This window comes from Hippichthys cyanospilos, chromosome 20 (genome assembly GCF_059441005.1).
Source record: "Hippichthys cyanospilos isolate Australia breed blue-spotted pipefish chromosome 20, RoL_Hcya_1.0, whole genome shotgun sequence".
In the NCBI taxonomy this organism is placed as follows: domain Eukaryota; kingdom Metazoa; phylum Chordata; class Actinopteri; order Syngnathiformes; family Syngnathidae; genus Hippichthys; species Hippichthys cyanospilos.
The window spans coordinates 10,116,200-10,136,983 of record NC_142388.1 but is presented as its reverse complement, the minus strand read 5'-3'; the positions used below and the strand labels follow the sequence as shown (position 1 = coordinate 10,136,983).

Below are 20,784 nucleotides of genomic sequence, written 5' to 3'. Positions count from 1 at the left end.
AATACTACTTTGCATGAAAGTGTATAACCCATTTTGTCTACTATTGTTTATCGATTATTGTTTATTGTTTAGCAATTGATGGACTAACAAACATTTCTAAAATTGATTCAGTCAATGGTTCGGTCATCGATTCCTACTTTTCACGAAAAAAAAAAATCTATAGGTTGATGTTGAGCAGCTTAAATTGGAAGATTTGGACAATTTTAAAGTAAACAATGGCTCTAAACAATTACAAGACTGTTACAATAGTTGCAAATTAATTGACGATTAATCTGTTTGGACAGAGATATATATACACATACACACACACAAAGATATTTCAATGATCATTTAGATCTACGCTATAACTGAAAATTAAATCGATATTCTTTCACCTTCAACGTAAATAGTGTAGTCTAGTTTTTATTGACAGTTAAAATGTAAGCATTGAATGTTTTATTGAAGTTAAACAAAGACTTTGCTTTGATACTGCTGACAAACCATGCTAATAAAATGTCTATGTTTTAATAACATCAAATTAAGATGATTTAACCTGACTTTAATGCGTCGCTTGAGGCCAAAAGGCGTTCTAGTGGGAAAAAAAAAGGGAAAGGCAGTGGAATTGCTTTTCCCCTGAAGGCACGTGGAATAATGCTTTTCTTGTGTGTGTGTGTGGCGACTAAATTGCAGGGTGCGTCTGCGCTCGTTAGTGAGGCGAGCGGCGAGTGGGCGGGGCCAGGACAAGACAGGACTGGATGGCCCACCTGTGTCAGAGGTCACGTGTATCCTGAAGCCGTCGATGTTCGAGCGCGGACTCCTCCACGACATCTGCACCGTCCGCTCGTCCACGATGTGAAAGGTCAAATCGGACGGCGGTTCCACTACGCACAAAAAAACGTAAAAAAAACGTGGTGAGGATGGCACAAGCACATTTTGTGTACATTGTGTTGTTAGTTGGCGCACATAACATTCCGGAAGGTGACAGGCGGCAAGAGCAAAGAAAAGCCAACGTCAACATGTTTCATTCCTTCATAAAATCAATGATGAAATTTGCACCAAAAAAAAAAAATCGTTCACAATTAAGTTTGGGTCGCGTTGAGGCTTTTCTTTGCTGTCACACATGAAAATGGTTGCAAAGATATTTTTCATGTTTTCAGAACGGACGTCAATCCAACATCTTTGAGTTGAATTGACCAACGCGTTTGTTGGTCCACGTCCGTCCAGGCGCCGTCTGCCAAGAAGGAGAACTTTTCTTTTCTTGGTGAATGGGGAAAAAAAGTGTTTGATTTTTTTTTTTTGTGAGCAAACACAGATGTACATAATGACAACATGACAAGTGTACATGACAAGTTGCAGGCTACAACTTGGGGACAAAAAGGGTCATGTACACAAAGACCTCGTGTTCTTTGTGGAATATTTTAAGGGGATATTCTTCAGGTTGGCCTGGAACGCGCACCCACACACACACACACACACAAAACACTGGCTAGCTATCTAGCTACTTTTTTTTAAATTAAAAAAACATGTATTTTCTTTTTACTGAAACTTAAAATTACAACTACAGCACAAGCTGACTAACTTGCTTGCGGCTAATGAAACCTTGCCAGACACAAATAAGAGTTTATCAGACATCAAAGAGTTTGCAATTAGCATTAGCAACATGCTAGTAGACAAATACAGAATATAAAAATCAATAAAAAGGCAATCATGTCTTGGCTTTTTTCAGTAAAAGTCAAAATAAACAATTACAGCTACTTCAAGTGATGAGTCATAATCGCAAAAAAAGAAGAAAAGATGGACGCTTTTCTATCTTTTTTGTTGTCCAGCGCCAACCGCAGATATTGAAGAATATCCCAGCAAAATATTGTCGTGAAGTCCAGGCTGAGGTGCGGACTTGACTGGGAAGGTGACACGACGGCACGTGACAATATGGAGGAAGAACCAACCTGACCATCGAGCCGTCGCTTCCGATTTCCAGAAAAAAATGCAAAAATGTCCAGAAGTCGCTCGTCGCTTGTCCACACGATGTCAATTGACGTTTGCTTTCAGACCTGCTCACCTACATTTACAACCACGATTATTCTTATTTATTCGCAACAGAATATTGGTTTCCCAAAGTGGCGTAATTTCCAATATCCTATGCTAGATTTACAAGATTTCAGCTTCTTTGTGTTGCCTTATTAATTCATTCAATCCCAAAGACGTAATTTTAGTTGTTGTTGTTTTTTTTTTTATGAGTCAATTAATTCAAACCCCCTTGGGTACTAATTTAAGTATATTTTAAAAATATTTTCAACTGTTAGGCTGAAGAAGCGTCTAAGAATAGTACTTAAACAGAGAGCTTGATTTTTTTTAACCAATCACATTTCAAATTTATCCTCAAAACCTCATTAGTGTTAGTCATAACCATTTTACGTTTTAGGAAAATTCTGCCTCGTTTTTTTGATGGATACATTTGTTCAAACTTGGAAAGACAAGTATGTTTGAGCTGAAATTTTTAAAATATGTAAAAAATAAATAAATAAATAAATAAGAAGCACTGCATTATACTACTGTATGGAGTATATTATCCAAGGTGACGTGAGGTCAGACATTTTTTTTCTTTGCTTTGCACGGCTCACTTTGTGTCATTTGGGAGAAAATAAGCAGACTGATTTTTTTTTCCCTCCTTGGTGTTCAACTTGTGGAAAAAGATGAGTTGAAGTCATATTTAGTCTTCGCGTTCCATGAAGAGAACTCACCCAGCAGGAAACTTGGCCGTTCGCCTGATGGCCGCTTTCCCTCCCCACCAACCCCCACCCACTCTTTCTTTTTCTCCGCTTTCTTTTTGCATAGGCTGCACGTTGACTCTGAGAATGGGCGTTATCTAGCGGTCATTAGACGAATTGCAAGCCGGAAGATGGCCAGCTGCTGAACCCCCTTTTTTATTATTTTATTTTATTTTATTTAGTTTATTCCTTTGAGAAAGTAGCCCTTTGAGAAAGTAGCCCCAAAGTCAAAAACACATTCTGTTTTTTTGAAAAGAACAAAAAATATATATATAATTCCTTTAGGATGTTAGATATAAAACGTTTTTCCAATAAATCTTATGGCAAATGATTGTCACGTTCCTTTCCTCGTGTTTTTGCAACCACACTCATTGTTTTTTTTTTTCTTTAACCATAAAGCGACTCACAAGAGGCTCATATTGGAAAAACGATTCACAATTGTAAATGTTCAATGTAAATTTAAAAATCAAACCCATATGTGTAGAATGCATTCTTTGTTTCATAGAAAATTGCATTGCGTGCCTGTATTTTGAATAGTTTTGTAATTATTCCATTGCTGTTTTTTTCACCACATGGAAATACTGCATGCAAAGCTTGATCAGTTTCTATCTTGAGCTCACCTGTGCAGGTTGCAACAGCACACACACTTTCATTTGACTTGTACAATAACAACACATTAGATAGGTCAACTATATAACAACATTCAAAACCTTTAGCATCAAATACAGCACCTGAAACACAATCGCTTTAACATCCTTAGCAGACACTTCAAAAATGACAGTCGCAATAAGATTTTTTTTAAAAGCTCAACAATCGCACGCACACGCGCCCACACTTGCTTTTATTCACAACTTGAGCCGGAAAGGCAGAGGTGAAAGGTCAAGGGAGGAGCTAGGGGAGGTCTTACCTTGGTCCTGGGCCGAAGTGGAGAGCAGCAGCGCCAGCAGCGCCGCAGCCACCAGAGTCAGCCCACTCTTCATTTTGGCTTCCTGTGGCTCACCGCAGCGTGGACGACGGCTGCCAACAGCGTCGCCACCAAGACCACCGCGGCCACGACATGTGAGGAGTGGAGGAGGAGGACCACGACATGTGAGAAACCGGGAGGGGATTACTTATGGAAGGATGGCCCATGGCAAAGTAGGAGAAAGAGGTGCAGGAGGAGGTCGAGGAAACGAAGGACGAGGAGAAACCTGGAGGCGGTACAGGGGAAAGAAAAGGAAGGAGGAAACGAGACCAAAGAGAAGGATGGAAGAAGTAGGAGGAATGAATTAAATAACTGCGTTGGTAATTGCATGGAGGAAACCAGAGGACGAGGACATGTGGGAGAAAAAGAGAAGGAAGAAGTCTAGGAAAAAAAAGAGTGTGGATTAAAGATAAATCAGGAGAGGGGATGTTGTGGGGAAACAAGAAGAAAATAGCAGCAGGAGGAAAGGAAGGAAAGCAGAGAGAGATGAAAAGAAAGCGGAAGGGAGGAACAAACGAAGGAAAGAAGGGAGAAGAAGGAAAGACAAAAAGACAGATGTGAAAAAGGAAAGAAGTTAGAAAGGAAGGAAGGAAAAAGAAATGAAAGAAGGAAATAAGTTAGGAAGGAAAGAAGGATGGAAGCGAGAGAAGGAAGGAAGGAAAACGGGCAGGGAGAGATGGAGAAGGGAGAAGGTAGTCAGGGAGAGATTGAGAAGAAAAGGAGGAAGGAATGAAGGTAAGAAGGAAGAAGGCTGGGAGAGGAAAGGAAGGAAAGAAGAAAGGGAAGACAGAAGGAAGGACAGAAGAAAATAGGTTAGGAAGGAAGAATGGCAAGCAGTTAGGAAAGAAAGAAGGAAGGAAGGGAAGAAGAAAAAGGGAAAGAAAGAATGTACAGAAGCAAGGGAGGAAGAAAGGAAGGGGAAAGGGAAAATGCAAGAATGGAAGGAGGAGGGAGGAAGGAAGAAAGAGGAAATTGAGGAATAGAAAGTAGTAACAAGGACGGAAGGAAGGATTGAATGGAGAAGGGGAAATGGGATAGTAAAATAAAGATGGAAGGAAGGAAAAAAAGAGGAGAGCATGTGCTGTACCTGCGCGCGCACGGCCCACAAATTCAAGTCAAATGGAAAAAAAATGATGACGGCAACTTTTCGACTTGCGCTGACTCAACTTCGCCCTGCGAAAGACAAAGAAGAAGAAGAAGAAGAAAAGGAAGGGAAAAGGAGACGAGAAGTGGAACGAGAAGACAAGGCAGACGTGGAATTAGCAGACGTCTTCACATGCATACATTAGCATAAACGTCATCAATGAATAATCGATCAGGATGAGCGGCACCAACCTGAAGCTTGCCACCGAGAAGAAGAGGAAGAGGAGCGAGAGGATGGCGAAGAGGAGGAGGAAGAGGAGGAGGAGGAGGAAGAGGAGCTCGTGCGCTTCTCGGAGGTGTTGCGAGCTTCTGGTCGCGGTTCGGCGGGCGTCGTCGAATTTTCCTCCAAGTGGGCTGAGCCTCCCCTCCGCTCCCTACTTAAAAGGGGGAGGGGGTGGACTTTGGGGGTTGGGGGGTGCCCACCCAGCGGACCACAAACTCCAAAGTCAACTATAGGAAACTTTGACACTTTCGCGCGCGTTACTTATTTTGTGCTGATCCAGCACATCGAACGAATTCTTCCACTCCCAAACACTCATCCTTCAAACATTCATCAATACTTTTCAAGTGATCACCTTTCAGAAGGCGAGACCTGTCTGAACGTGGCGGGCGCAGGTCCGATTCGGGACGAAAAGGCTGCTTCGAAGTCTGCACGTGGGGCGCCCTCTGCTGGCCACCGCAATCGCGACGCACGCGACACGGAACGGGAACCACGAGACGATCAAGCCCAAATTGTTCAAAAGGACTAGTTAAAATTCCCTAGCATCAGTTTTTGTAGCAATGCCTTTACAAGACAGAGTACTTGAAAAAAAAACGGATTTGATCACAAATACCTGTTATTTCCACTAAGAGGGTTTAGACTTTCTATATTCAGCAAATCTGAATAAAACTTAACAAAAGGTCACCGTCACTTAATTTAGCTGGATGTTGCTTCATGTTCCAGTTATTTAGTTGTTAGTTGAAAAAAAATATTTAGTGTTTTTCTTATGGCATTAAATAAAACAAAGTCATGCAAAACAATTTAGCAGTTAATTCATGTTCCAATTTGTTTGCTCTTAATTTGAAAATGTAGTGTGCCTATCACAGCATGAAGATGCATTACATTAAAATTCAACAAAGGCTGTGACAAGGAATCTAACAATTTAGAAATACGTGCTTCATGTTCCAAATAATTTGCTCTTAATCTGAAAAAAAACTTTTTATTTGAGCAGCAAAAACTATAACATTAAAATTCAATAAAATCTAATAATAAAAATCTAAACTCTTATATATATTTTTTTTGTTTTGTTTTAGAGAATCAGTTCATGGAACACCAACATGTTAATACCTGTTAGCGCATCTAAGAGGATTTGCATTATATGTTAGCATGAAGCTAAATTATTATTATCAGAATCTGAAATTTTAGCTCTTTGAATTACGGGATTGATCTCCCCATTTAATCGTGGATTGTTTCTTCTTTTCATCAAAGTGATGTCACCAGATAAAAATACATGTTATAATTGTTTTTTTTTTCAGTCAATAAATGCTGCGTTCAAAGGTTGGTCATGAGAAGTTTAATTGATCTCGCAGAGAAATAAATACTGATCCCATGAATGTGACAGGAAAACAACTGCCGTCGTAGTCATCAACATCCCACTCAACAGGACGTTGAGGCAGTCAAGCTTTCTTCTGGGGGAGGGCCGCCCTCACCAGCTCGTACACCACGTACCCCGCACCTGTGCACCCCAAAAAAATAAATAAATAAAAAGAATGATGAGAAGACACAATTAATCATCACCTATTTCATAACTGAGTAACCAAAGAGAGATAATACTAAATTAGATGATTATAACAAGTAAAAAAAGATAGCTTATTTGCAAACATTTTTTAGCTGAGATGCAGAATTTTTGAAGGCCGAAAGCCATACGCACCAAGCAATCAATTTTCTTCATTACAAAAAAAAATAAAAGGCTGTGGAAGATGAATATGTTGCGAGATTTTTGGATGATGTTCCTCTGTCTGATTTTCCACGTTACACGTCCTCACTCACTCAATCAGTCAAGAGATCAACCGCTTGATGTTCCGTCTCTCTAATTACGTTTTTTTTAAACATCATGTCGTCATCTGCAGATGTCTTTTTTTTTTCTTCTTCTTCTTTTTTTTCAGCCGTCAAGTAGAGAGGAGATAAATTCACTCACCCACCACGGTGAGCGTCATGGTGGCTCGGTAGAGCAGAGCGTCTGCCGTGCCGCCTTTCAGATGCACCGGGATGCCGTTGTCCTCCTGGAGGAAAGAAAAAAAAAAAAGAAAAAAAAAGAAAATAACGTCAAAAAAAATCTACAAATGTCAGTAATATGTACTTGAACAACCTTCATTCTGTCTATAGTTTGAAATCCATTGTTGTTTTCTTCTTTATCAGATGGCTTTATCAGCGTTTTTTCCCCCCGAAAACCCCTCCCCGCCGAAACATGCCAGGTTAGAACCTTAGAAATTTTAAGATTAAGTTTTTTACTTTTTTTTATTTTAACGTTTTTAAGTCTTACAACTGTCCGATAAAAAAAAGAAAACAACACACGGTAATAATTTTGTACAATTTTTATAAATGAACATTTTTGAAAAAAAAAAAGTAAAACTGTAAAAACAACGTAAAGTGTAATGATTAGCCAACTATCTAATTAAATAAACACAGATTTCTCATTTGTTATTTGTAATGATGGTGGATTTAAAGTCTTTACGGCCTTGTTCAGATTTTTTTGACATAAAAATGCTGAAATAAGAGAAAAACATCACTGCGGTGTGCTTATTTACGCAAACATTCTTTTCTGCTATAAAGATTTGACACCCCCCCAAATGGTTGTAGCACATTAAAAATGGAAAATTGTTTTGAAATAATTTATCATGGTCTCTTTAGGGATGTGTTGACTTTTGATATCCACTAATACGAAATTGATAAGATCATGCCTCCATTCTCAATACAATAATTATTTTATTATATAAAGTGATATAATGGAATACAAAAACACTATTTGGTCATATATATGAAAAAGATATTCTGCTGAGCAGGCCTATTCATTTGTGTCCATTTGGTCTCAGTAAAGTGAATTTCACACCATCTTAATATGTGAGACATCATTGGAAAGGTCAGGATGTTCTTTACAGAGCACCTTAGGACTTAGTAGACTAATTCCAAGGAGTCAAATGATTTAGACCAAAAAACTATGTGCACTACTGTGGTCACAAATGAATAGGTACAAATGAATCACCAGCCTTTTTTTTTTTGCGTCCAAAGGACACAACAGTGGATGCAATTTTTTCAGCTTCATTTGCTCCTATTCATTTGTGTCCACTGTTGTGTCCATTTTGTCTCAGAAAAGTAAATTGTATCACATCCAGAAATGTGAGACACGATAAAGGCCAGGGTGTCCTCAAATGAATAACCAACTTCTTCATTTGTGTCCAGTAGACGCAACAGTGGACACAAATTAATAAGTTATTCCTTTGTGCCTATTCATTTGTGTGCATTTTGTGTCAGGAAGCCACTTGTTGTGTCCTTTTTGTCTCAGCAATGAGAGATGCATCCCACCCAAACATGTGTGATATCATTTTACTGGCCAGGATGTCAACACCAAAGAGCCAGACATACAGACCAAAAACAAAAAACCTTTGCACTACAGTGGACACCAAAGTATAAGTTGGCTCTTAGGAGATAATATTAAAAAATGAATAGATAAAGAAAAACAACAGCTGAAAAACACTTTTTTAAAACCACATTACCAATGTAGAGACAGTAGATTGCAATTCTTGTCATGTTATTTTTGGAGAAGAAAAAAAAAAAAAGTATCCCCCTCCTCCACACAATTCCAACAACTGACAATTCGTCTTGAATGCTAACATTTCTTTCACTGACGTTTGTATCAGCTTGTTTGACAGACACCTCAAATATTTTCAAGGGAGTCCAAGTAAGCAAAGTGCAGCTATCGCATTTCTGTCTGCTTTGCTTCCAATGGAACGCGTCTCGCACTTAGTTTGTCTCAAGAGAGGCAGAAATAATTGATTATTAATTGATGGCAGAGGGGAACGGCGGAAGGTGAAGCGGTCGCCGAAGAATGTCGCCAAAAGGTTGTGATGGCGGGGACGAAAAAAGAAAAACAAGCATCAGATGTTTGCCTTGTTTTTTCCATCCATCAGACGGATTTGGCGGCGTACGCTTGTCATGGCGCAATTGATTGACGGCCGCGGTTTGGCCAACGCCGCGTCCTCGCCGTCGTCTGCTCATGTTCGACTTTCGTTTTGCTCCCGACGAGCGGGCGGAAGGTCGCCGGGTTCGCGCTTTCAAGTCGGGATCAAACCCGTTTACGATAAACCGGGGAGATAAGTTTCTGGCGGGATTTGAAACGCGCTCGCATCTCAAGGCATCTTCTCTCTTGGAATGCAAATGCAATTCATCTATTCTAACCCCCCCTTTAAAAAAAAAAAAAAAAAACACAGGCGGCCACACATGCGATTAGTTTTTTTTTTTTTTTTTAATTAATCCACTCGAGCCTCTTTGCAGCAGCCAATCCTATTTCCTGTGTCCTGCCCCAAAACAAGTGGATCATCAGGACAGCAATAATATTAGTCATTCCACGATAAAGAAACGATAAAGAATATAAATGGGTTAAAGCAGCACAACACATTAGGGATGTTTCATACCACTTTTTTCAAACAAGATATCAGTACTGATACTCAACTCTTAATTAGCTACAGATATTAAGTGTTGATGCCACAAGTACGTTTGAAACACAATCCTGTCCGCCCCCCAAAAACATAATTTAAAAGACATACCTACCTATTCCAATAAATGTCCTTAAAATTGCATGAAATTAGGGGCAATTTTCTATTTTTATTTTTAACTTTGATTGTAAAACCGTTGCCAGAAAGCGTGGGATTTTAGTATTAGTTTTGTATCAGGTATTCTCAGATACCGATACTTTGTATCGGTACTAGCCCATCCCTATTACCAATTGGTTAGCATTAAGCTAGCAAGGCCTACAGTATATTTTGTTTTGTTGTTTGAAATCTTTCCATCCATTTTCTAGAGTCTGTTATCCTCACAAGGGTCACAGGCTTGCTGGTGCCTATCCCAGCTGACTTTGGGCAGTAGGCGGGGGGGACACTAAACTGGTTGCCAGCAAATCGTTGGGCACAGAGGGACGAGCAACCACGTCCAATATTCCTGCCATGCAAGTTTTTGGAGTGTGAGAGGATGCAGGAGTGCCTGAAGAGAATCGACACGGGCTCAGGGAGAACATGCAAACTCCACACAGGAAGTGTGAGACAGACTTGCAAACCACTCTTCCACCGAGCCGCTCCACAAGATGTAATTCTAACAAACATTTCAGACATACAAACACTAAGTTCACATCATTTTTAACTCATTCAGCGCAAGCTATTTTCAGAGTCTCTCTGAAAACACACACACACACACACACACACACACACACACACACACACGCGGATGCACACGGATTGAATGGGTGAACTCTTTAACAATATATAAATACGTATTTGGGACTGTTTATGCAAATAATAGGAATGAGGAAGTACTGATATTGGAATCGAGATGATATTTGGCTGTTTTTCAAGGTGCTGAAAGCCAACACTGGTAACAGCCAGTCAAAAATTAGAAATTACAAATTTGAAATATAAAAAATTGCCATAGATTTGTGAAATTGTAAAAGAAACGCTAAATTTGAATATATAGGTCTTTTTTTTTTAAATTAACTCATTCTTGGGGGAAATTTTGTGTATCAAGAGTTAGCGGTATCCAAATTGGTGTCGGTGACTATTTGATATCAATCTGGAAAAAAGTTGTATCGAACATACCTTGAAATAAATTAAATTAAGGCTAATTTTGGTGGCCTCCCAGTGACACTTTCCATTATGTGTTAACATTAAGCTATTAATAATTTGGCAATCATACTGTATGCTCAGTCAAACGGTTTTGGCATTTAAGTAGAACATGCTGACTTGGCTTTTGCTTTCTGAGGAAGTTTTCCAATAAACTTCAACCGAGAGTGACAAACAGCTTGAAGCATGCACACTTTGTCTCCTGTATGGAAAAGAGACCCAAGTGCGGGAGTCACAACATGCGCACAATTCACGGCTGGGTCATTAATTTTCCAAAAGGGCCACATAAGTGGAACGGCCGCCGAGGGCAACGCCAACATGCTAACCTCAAGTATGTTCCGTATTAATGCCTTGGAATAATATAAAGCATTTCGCTGTCTCGTTTTAGTGAGCTACTACTTGTGTACATATTGTTACAATTAAGGAAAGCACATTTGCAATAAATTTAGAAGAGGTGGAGGAAAGTGAGGCCCTGTTGGCCGTTTTCAAATGAAAAGTTCGAAGCACGCGAGCTACCTGGAAGAGCTTCTGGTTCTTGGGGACCTGGTTCTCCACCGGCCTCCGAGCCGAGCCGCAAAAGGTCCGTCGCGCCACCTGCTGGAGCGCCTGGAAAAGACCGGACCATCAGTTCCTGACATATTTACAGCCAATTGAAGCAAATGTTGAGGAGCGAGATTCAGCAAATGCTTAATTTTATTCCATTTCTCATGGAACGCCAAGACTTTAGCAGGACTGCCATCTAGGGGTAGTGAGAGCACACAACAAATAATACTCATAATAATAATAATAATTAAATGCAGAGGAATTTGGTTCAATTCAGGACTGTCCAGTATTTCCTTTACACTTTACAAATGCAATTTTGTGGGGTGCTTAAGTTCATTTACAATATTTAAGAGGCAAGTTTGGATATATTCGAAAGTGTTTTAAGCATGCGGGAAGATTAAAGGTATTTAAACATTTTATATATACATTCTTTAAAATTTATGAACTACTAAAGTGATACTTCACTTCTTTAGCCATTTTCAGGAGTAAAAAAGTTTTCATTCTCTGTAGTTATTTTTTGGTATTTGAATCATTTTCATGTTTTGTACAATTAACGGCTTTAAAATGACTCTTCTACTTGACTGAAAATGACAATCCGTTCTCGAAGTTTGAGTAACGGCCAATCACGGCTCACCTGTTGCTCATGTGACAGTAAAAAGCTGAGCTGTGATTGGTCATTACTTGAGTCTTTAGCACATTGACGAAATATTCAGTCGTCAGCAAATGTCAAATGTGTTTTTTAAATGATTAATTGAGCATGATAAGTAATTTTTACTGTGTAAAATTGCTAAATACATGGAATATCCCTTGAAGAAAGTTTGCAACAAAGTTAACAAAATGTCGCACAAATTCTTTTAATTTCATCTATATAATTTTAAAGATTCATATTTTTTCCTCATATACATCAAACCTTTGAACGGAACCGCCAGTTTGTCGGCTCATTTGATGAATGATGCTAAGTGAGCATTTGTGTACGCATTTCGTTAAAACGTTTTCAAAGTAAGAAGCGCTTATAATTCCTGTGGACGTTGATGGAAGTTAATGCTTCCTGAAATAACACGTTTCAAAGTTGGCAACAGGGGTAATAAACAAATGCCATGACAAATGACAAAGGTAAGCTTGGCCTAAATCATAATATATTTTTTTTGGTACTATATATGCAAAACTGAAATATAAGGGTTAAATCAACGCTTAACATTGATTGAAACTAACATATTTGATCAAGTAGTTCTACTTGACATTCGAGGTTATAAATTTGATGGGCTCCACCTGAGACAGAAATGAAAAGTTAGAAGCATGTCAGCGCAACATTAGCCGCCTTTGACCCCTAGTCGAAATTTTGAGGCCAAATGTGGCTAAATAGGCACCTCATCCCAAATAATATTCCGCACAGAGATAAAAATCAAACGCCCACGAAGAACGAGTTACTAAGTAAGAAATAAGACTTACAAAAACGCTTCGATTCATCTTGTGTGCTCGACTTTCTCCTGCAAGGACGTAAACTACTTCCGCTTATCGCGCTGCTTCCGTTTCCTTCTTCGCGCGAATCCAGCAGAGAGCATTTACGCCATGTTCTCTATTGCCCTCTATGGCCTTTGTTGGAATCACACGAGTCACCTTGACCTGTCCTCACTGGAAAAAAAAAAATCAACGTAATTTGCCTTATTTTTAAAAGCAATAACTATCATAAATAAATAAATAAATAAAATGGACCAGTTTTAAAAAATATGCTTCCTAAAACTGAATATTTTTAAAAGGCATTCAAAGAAAATTCTTAAATAGAGTAGTGATACATCTTCAAATTGTCCATCAACTGTTTCACATTTCATTCCAAATATGTTTCATCTCCACATTAAAAATGCACTGACTAATGTAATTCCCAATTTTGAATTAATTTAAATCATTGTGACTTTCTATGGGCCAATAGATACAGTACCTCACACAATCTATTTTATTCTTTTTTGTGCGTGTGATGTGCTCGATTTGTATTGTTTTTTTCATGTGTAAATAAAATGCAGTGAAATCCTTCTGGGATCAAACGAGTTACTGTCACAACAATGTTGATTTATCACCAGTCAACCACTGTATTTAATAATATAGTCAGTAAGACAATGATGTAAAAAAAAAAAACCCAAAAAACAACTCTTTTTATCCTGACTAGAAACATTGCACACTCACAAACACACACACACTTTTGAAATTAAAAGGTCTCCAAGATAAAAACAGACATGAATAACACTGATAACGCACAGACATCTCATCTTCTCAGTTACACATGCAAACAACACACAGCCCAACCAGCATTTGAAATTGTGACCAAACTTTTAAGTTATTTCTTGTTGTTTTGTTACCATCACAACAAGTGTGTCTATGTAGGGTAAGGAGGGGTGAACTAGATCCTATGTGTTCTAAAAAAGCAGCGCGAGGACTCAAAGGTGACATTGATAAGCAGCAGTTTTGGTCTTCCTAATATGGCCTCCTGACAGGCTAAGGTCACCGCTGAGACCTTGCCGCATCTCCTCAGACAGATTTAGCATCCACCTTTTCTCTGTTTTCCTGCCTCATCTCCTTGTTTGGTGTCGCCTATGCTTTTAAAAGCGTGTCCCTTTGTCCCGGCACCACAGTTTAGCTCCACTCTCTTTGTATTCAAAATGTCCGACGCAGCAATGGGCGAGTTCGGGAAAGCGGCTCCGTACCTCAGGAAATCGGAGAAGGAGCGTCTGGAAGCTCAGACCAGACCGTTTGACATCAAGACGGAATGTTTCGTGGTGGATGACAAGGTAGAGTACATGAAGGGTCAAATCCAGAGCAAAGAGGGCGGCATGGTCACGGTGAAGAAGGAGGACGGCACCACGGTGAGTGTGAAAGAGGCTGACGTACACCCGCAGAATCCTCCCAAATTTGACAAGATCGAGGACATGGCGATGTTCACGTTCCTCCACGAGCCGGCGGTGTTGTTCAACCTGAAGGAGCGCTATGCCGCCTGGATGATCTATACCTACTCTGGTCTCTTCTGCGTCACCGTCAACCCGTACAAGTGGCTACCTGTCTACGACGCCGAGGTGGTGGCGGCCTACAGAGGAAAGAAGCGGACCGAAGCTCCTCCTCACATCTTCTCCATTTCCGACAACGCTTACCAGTACATGTTGACGGATAGAGAAAACCAGTCGGTTCTCATTACCGGAGAATCCGGAGCTGGCAAGACCGTCAACACCAAGAGGGTTATCCAGTATTTCGCCAGCATCGCAGCTGTTGGCGGATCAGGCAAAAAGGACTCAAGTAAGGGGACGCTTGAGGATCAGATCATCCAGGCTAATCCGGCTCTGGAAGCCTTCGGCAATGCCAAAACCCTGAGGAACGACAACTCGTCCCGTTTTGGAAAGTTCATCAGGATCCATTTTGGGACCAGTGGAAAGCTGTCATCAGCAGACATCGAGACGTACCTGCTGGAGAAGTCCCGTGTCACCTTTCAGCTCAAAGCTGAAAGGAACTACCACATCTTCTACCAGATTCTGTCCAATCAGAAACCAGACTTGCTTGACCTGCTGCTGATCACCAACAACCCATACGACTACTCCTACATCTCCCAGGGAGAAGTCACAGTGGCATCCATTAACGATTCAGAGGAGCTGATGGCCACAGACAGTGCCTTCGACGTGTTGGGCTTCACACCCGAGGAGAAAATGGGCGTCTACAAGTTGACGGGCGCTATCATGCACTACGGGAACCTGAAGTTCAAGCAGAAGCAGCGGGAGGAACAAGCCGAGCCCGACGGGACCGAGGCAGCGGACAAGTCCGCTTACCTGATGGGCCTAAACTCTGCCGACCTCATCAAAGGGCTGTGTCACCCCAGGGTCAAGGTAGGGAATGAGTATGTGACCAAAGGTCAGAGCGTGGATCAGGTCTACTATGCCATTGGCGCACTGGCCAAGTCAGTGTATGAGAAGATGTTCAATTGGATGGTGGTCAGGATCAACCAGTCCCTGGACACCAAGCAGCACCGGCAGTACTTTATAGGCGTGCTGGACATTGCAGGCTTTGAAATCTTTGATTTCAACACCTTTGAGCAACTGTGCATCAACTTCACCAATGAGAAACTGCAACAGTTTTTCAATCACCACATGTTTGTTCTGGAGCAAGAAGAATACAAGAAGGAGGGAATCGATTGGGAGTTCATCGACTTCGGCATGGACCTGCAGGCTTGCATCGATCTCATTGAGAAGCCGCTTGGGATCATGTCCATTCTGGAGGAAGAATGCATGTTCCCCAAAGCCAGTGACCAGACCTTCAAATCCAAGCTCTATGACAATCATCTGGGCAAGAACAAAATGTTTGAGAAGCCACGGGCAGCTAAGGGAAAAGCAGAGGCCCATTTCGCCCTTGTCCATTATGCTGGCACCGTGGACTACAACATAACAAACTGGCTGGTGAAAAACAAAGATCCTCTCAATGAAACAGTGGTCGGTCTCTATCAGAAGTCCTCACTCAAACTCCTGAGTCTTTTGTTTTCCAGTTACTCAGGTGCTGACGGTGGCGACAAAGGTGGTAAAGGAGCTAAGAAGAAGGGTTCATCCTTCCAGACGGTGTCGGCTCTTCACAGAGAGAACCTCAACAAGCTGATGACCAATCTGAAGACGACGCATCCCCACTTTGTGCGCTGCCTCATTCCAAATGAGCGGAAGACTCCGGGAGTCATGGACAACTGTCTGGTCATGCACCAGCTGCGTTGCAATGGTGTTCTGGAAGGTATTCGAATTTGCAGGAAAGGTTTTCCAAACCGCGTCCTCTACGGAGACTTCAAACAGAGGTACCGAATCCTCAATGCCTCCGCAATCCCAGAGGGTCAGTTTATAGATTGCAAGAAGAGCGCTGAGAAGCTGCTTTCATCGCTGGATATTGACCACACCCAGTATAGGTTTGGGCACACCAAAGTCTTTTTTAAAGCCGGCCTACTAGGCACGCTGGAGGAGATGCGAGATGAACAGCTCTCGCGAATCATCACAAGAATCCAGGCCAACGCCCGTGCTCTACTCATGAGAGCCCAGTTTGCTAAGCTAGTTGAGCGCAGGGATGCGCTTATGGTCATCCAGTGGAACCTTCGCTCTTTCCTAAGTGTGAAGAACTGGCCGTGGATGAAGCTCTTTTTTAAGATCAAACCCCTGCTAAAGAGTGCCGAGTCAGAGAAGGAGATGGCCAACATGAAGGACGAGTTCAACAAGCTGAAGGAAGCCCTTGAGAAATCTGAAATGCGTCGGAAGGAACTGGAGGAAAAAATAGTGACTCTTCTTCAAGAAAAGAATGATTTGACGCTGCAAATTCAATCAGAGCAGGACACGCTCACGGATGCTGAAGAACGATGCGAGCAGCTCATCAAGAGCAAGATTCAACTGGAGGCAAAGCTCAAAGAGATAAACGAAAGACTGGAGGATGAAGAAGAACTGAATGCAGACCTCACGGCCAAGAAACGGAAGCTAGAAGATGAGTGTTCTGAGTTAAAGAAAGATATAGATAACCTAGAACTGACTTTGGCCAAAGTTGAAAAAGAGAAACACGCCACAGAGAACAAGGTGAGGAACCTGAGTGAGGAGATGGCTTCGCAGGATGAGAACATTCTGAAACTTACCAAAGAGAAGAAAGCACTGCAAGAGGCTCACCAGCAGGCGCTAGATGATCTTCAGAGTGAGGAGGACAAAGCCAACACTTTGAACAAATCCAAAGTGAAGCTAGAGCAGCAAGTGGATGACCTGGAGGGCTCCTTGGAACAGGAAAAGAAAATTCGAATGGAGCTGGAGCGCTCCAAGAGGAAGCTGGAAGGTGACCTGAAGCTAACTCAAGAGAGCTTGATGGATTTAGAAAATGACAAGCAGCAATTGGAGGAGAAGCTCAAGAAAAAAGACTTTGAAGCATCCCAGATTACTTCCAGACTGGAGGACGAGCAGGTTTCCTCAGGGCAGCTCCAGAAGAAGCTGAAGGAAAACCAAGCCAGGATTGAAGAGCTGGAGGAGGAGCTGGACGCCGAGCGTGCGGCACGAGCAAAGGTGGAGAAGCAACGCTCCGACCTTTCCCGTGAGCTGGAGGACATCAGCGAACGTCTGGAGGAGGCGGGCGGAGCCTCATCAGCACAGGTGGAGCTAAACAAGAGGAGGGATGCTGAATTTCAGAAACTGCGGCGGGAGCTGGAAGAGTCCACCCTACAACACGAGGCTACCGCTGCCGCGCTGAGGAAGAAGCACGCCGACAGTGTGGCCGAACTGGGTGAGCAAATCGATAACCTTCAGCGAGTCAAGCAGAAACTGGAGAAGGAAAAAAGTGAGCTCAAGCTGGAGCTGGATGACTTTGCTTCCAGCATGGAGAGCATGGCCAAGAACAAATCAAACATTGAAAAGATGAGCAGAACAATGGAGGACACCATGGCGGAGTACAAGAGCAAATACGAGGAGGCTCAACGGTCCATCAATGATTTGACAACCCAGAGGGCCAAGCTACTCGCCGAGAATGGCGAGTTTGGACGGCAGCTGGAGGAGAAAGACTGCTTGATCTCACAGCTAACTAGGGGAAAAAACTCATACAACCAGCAAGTGGAAGATCTCCGCAGACAGCTGGAAGAGGAAGTAAAGGCAAAGAACGCATTAGCGCACGCTGTGCAATCGGCCCGCCACGATTGCGATCTGCTCCGAGAACAGTTTGAGGAGGAGCAGGAAGCCAAGGCAGAGCTGCAGAGGGCTCTGTCCAAATCCAACAACGAGGTCTCGGCGTGGAGGAACAAGTATGAAACAGACGCCATCCAGAGAACCGAGGAGTTGGAAGAAGCAAAAAAGAAGCTGGTTCAGAGACTGCAGGAGGCTGAGGAGGCCATCGAAGCGGCGAACGCCAAATGTTCGTCGCTCGAGAAAACCAAGCACCGGCTCCAAAATGAGATTGAGGACCTCATGCTGGATCTGGAGAGGTCCAACGCAGCTTCCGCAGCACTCGATAAAAAACAACGAGCTTTTGATAAAGTCCTAGCAGAGTGGAAGCAAAAGTTTGAAGAGTCCCAATGTGAACTGGAAGCCTCCCAGAAGGAGGCACGAACTCTGAGTACTGAACTCTTTAAACTGAAAAATGCTTATGAGGAGTGTCTGGATCATCTGGAAACCATGAAGAGAGAGAACAAGAACCTGCAGGAGGAGATCTCGGACCTTAACGACCAGCTCGGGGAGGGTGGCAGAAGTGCTTGTGAACTAGAGAAGATGAGGAAACAGCTAGAGCAAGAAAAGGCAGAACTGCAGTCCGCGCTGGAGGAAGCGGAAGGCTCGTTAGAGCACGAAGAGAGCAAAATCCTGCGAGCCCAACTAGAGTTCAACCAAGTAAAGGCTGACATGGAGCGTAAAGTAGCGGAGAAAGAGGAGGAAATGGAGCAGGCCAAGAGAAACTACCAACGAATGGTGGACTCCCTGCAGTCCTCACTGGAGTCTGAGACAAGAAGCCGCAATGAAGCGCTGAGAGTGAAAAAGAAAATGGAGGGCGACCTCAACGAGATGGAAATCCAGCTCGGGCAAGCAAACCGACAGGCGGTGGATGCCCAGAAACAGCTGAAGAGCCTGCAGGCCTTCCTGAAAGATACCCAGCTGCAACTGGACGACACGCAGCACGGGAACGATGACCTGCGGGAGAACATCGCCGTGCTGGAACGTCGAAACAATTTGATCCAGGCTGAGCTGGAAGAGGTGAGGGCCGCACTGGAGCAGACAGACAGAAGCCGTAAGCTGGCCGAACAGGAGCTGACTGACTCCACGGAGCGCATGCAGCTCCTGCACTCCCAGAACACCAGTCTGATCAATCAGAAGAAGAAGCACGAGGCGGACCTCCTTCACCTGCAAAATGAAATGGAGGAGTTGGTCCAAGAGAGTCGTAACGCTGAGGAAAAGGCAAAGAAAGCCATCACGGATGCGGCCATGATGGCTGAGGAGCTGAAAAAGGAGCAGGACACCAGCGCGCATCTGGAGCGCATGAAGAAGAACATGGAACAGACCATCAAAGACCTCCAGCACCGTCTGGACGAGGCCGAGCAGATTGCCATGAAAGGTGGCAAGAAACAACTCCAGAAAATGGAGGCTCGCATCAAAGACCTGGAAAACGAGCTGGAGGCGGAGCAACGCAGAGGAACCGAGTCCATCAAAGGCGTCCGCAAGTACGAACGCCGCATCAAGGAACTCACCTACCAAACCGAGGAAGACCGCAAGAACATAGCGAGACTCCAGGACTTGGTGGACAAGCTGCAGGTAAAAGTCAAATCCTACAAGCGTGCTGCAGAGGAGGCAGAGGAGGCGGCCAACAGCAACATGGCCAAAGTCCGTAAGCTGCAACATGAGCTGGAAGAAGCCCAGGAGAGAGCCGACGTGGCCGAGACCCAAGTCAACAAGCTCAGAGCCAAGACCAGAGACGGTGGCCCCAAAAAGACCTTGGACGACTAATTCGCAGGTACCTGTCAACCAGAACAGGATGCTAAAGCTAGCACGCTAATGAACACATTCCAGAGATTCAGCTTAACATCTTATGTCACATATATATTGCGTTTTTTTTTTTTTTTTTCTTACAGGCTTTTTTTTTGGGGTGACCAACATCAAGATGAAGAGAAAGTCAACCTGAATTTAGGAAGAACAACGCTGGCTGAGAAAAGAGTCTCATGATTATTCCACTCCAAGCCAACAGGGGGACTGCAATGTATCATGTGGCTTCCTGAAATTTTGAATCACTGCAACCTAATCCAAGGTCATAAAAGAAGTTTTTCACAATAAAAGTAATTAAAGTCTGAATAAATGCACAAGTGTTTGCAAAACTACCTGCTTGTTTACTGCTGCAATGTAGCTGATTGATGACATCACCACTTTGCCACCAAAAACAGACGAGGACTTGTAGAGTCAGTAAGACTTGAGTCCAGATTCAACACGATGTCTTGCACTTGACTTGGACTCCTTGACATTTGTCTTGGACTTCAAAGGGGAATTTGTCAAAGTTTTTCGGGCTATCAAAATGGCTGATTGGTTAACAGCCAATAGTGGGGTGTAAAATTTGGGTTTACCAACCTTTGAAAACTTGTGTTTGCCACAACGGTTTCAAAAAATAAAAATGAAGCAATCGGCAGATTCCGTAAGAAGACAATTTCACACACGTGGCGGCATGTCAAACTTCGTTCGACACTTGCAGGGAACCACAAGTCTCGACCCGTCGGTATTCTTTCATTGAAGGCAAGCTCCAAGTTTCTTTCTTTTTATGGTCTTGAAAAAAAATATATTTTTGTTTTATGGTATAAATTGAAACTCATCTGGACTTGGACCGTATGGACTCAAATTCTTCTGACTTAGACTTGAGTTAGACTCAAACTGTTGTGACTCAGACTTTACTCGGACTCTGAACTTTGTGACTGGGATTTGACTGGGAATCGAACCATCGTGACTCGGACTTGATTTGGACTTGATATTTGTGGCTCGGACTTGAGTTGGATTTGACTTTTGTGACTATGTCTTGATTAGGACTCTG

At 42.6% G+C, this 20,784-nt stretch overlaps 2 protein-coding genes and 1 pseudogene across 2 annotated transcripts in view; 1 reads left to right on the top strand and 2 right to left on the bottom strand.

Moving 5' to 3' along the window:
- The window catches only part of col12a1b (collagen, type XII, alpha 1b), a 101,742-nt gene extending 97,988 nt beyond the window's left edge, over positions 1-3,754 (bottom strand). Inside the window, exons 1-2 of the mRNA XM_088403185.1 lie at positions 3,655-3,754; positions 744-860 (exon numbers count right to left, since the gene is read on the bottom strand). Of these exons, the coding sequence (XP_088259311.1) occupies positions 744-860; positions 3,655-3,727 (190 nt within the window). The 5' untranslated portion in view covers positions 3,728-3,754. The remainder of the gene's footprint in view (positions 1-743; positions 861-3,654) is intronic.
- A 2,638-nt stretch (positions 3,755-6,392) lies between these two features.
- cox7a2a (cytochrome c oxidase subunit 7A2a) lies at positions 6,393-12,868 on the bottom strand. The gene is made up of 4 exons (XM_088402762.1): positions 12,715-12,868; positions 11,239-11,328; positions 7,032-7,116; positions 6,393-6,569 (listed from the first exon to the last, which is right to left on the bottom strand). The coding sequence occupies exons 1-4, from the start codon at positions 12,730-12,732 to the stop codon at positions 6,511-6,513; spliced, it is 252 nt and encodes an 83-aa protein (XP_088258888.1). The 5' UTR covers positions 12,733-12,868; the 3' UTR covers positions 6,393-6,510.
- Positions 12,869-13,916: 1,048 nt separating this feature from the next.
- LOC148407347 (myosin-6 pseudogene) lies at positions 13,917-19,974 on the top strand (annotated as a pseudogene).
- The last annotated feature ends 810 nt before the right edge of the window (positions 19,975-20,784 follow it).

Excerpts from the sequence above, each read along its gene's own strand:
- cox7a2a (XM_088402762.1), bottom strand. Across the intron at positions 7,117-11,238 it reads AGAACCAGAAGCTCTTCCAG|GAGGACAACGGCATCCCGGT; the intron begins GTAGCTCGCGTG and ends TCTTTCCTCCAG. Across the intron at positions 6,570-7,031 it reads CATGACGCTCACCGTGGTGG|GTGCGGGGTACGTGGTGTAC; the intron begins GTGAGTGAATTT and ends TGGGGTGCACAG.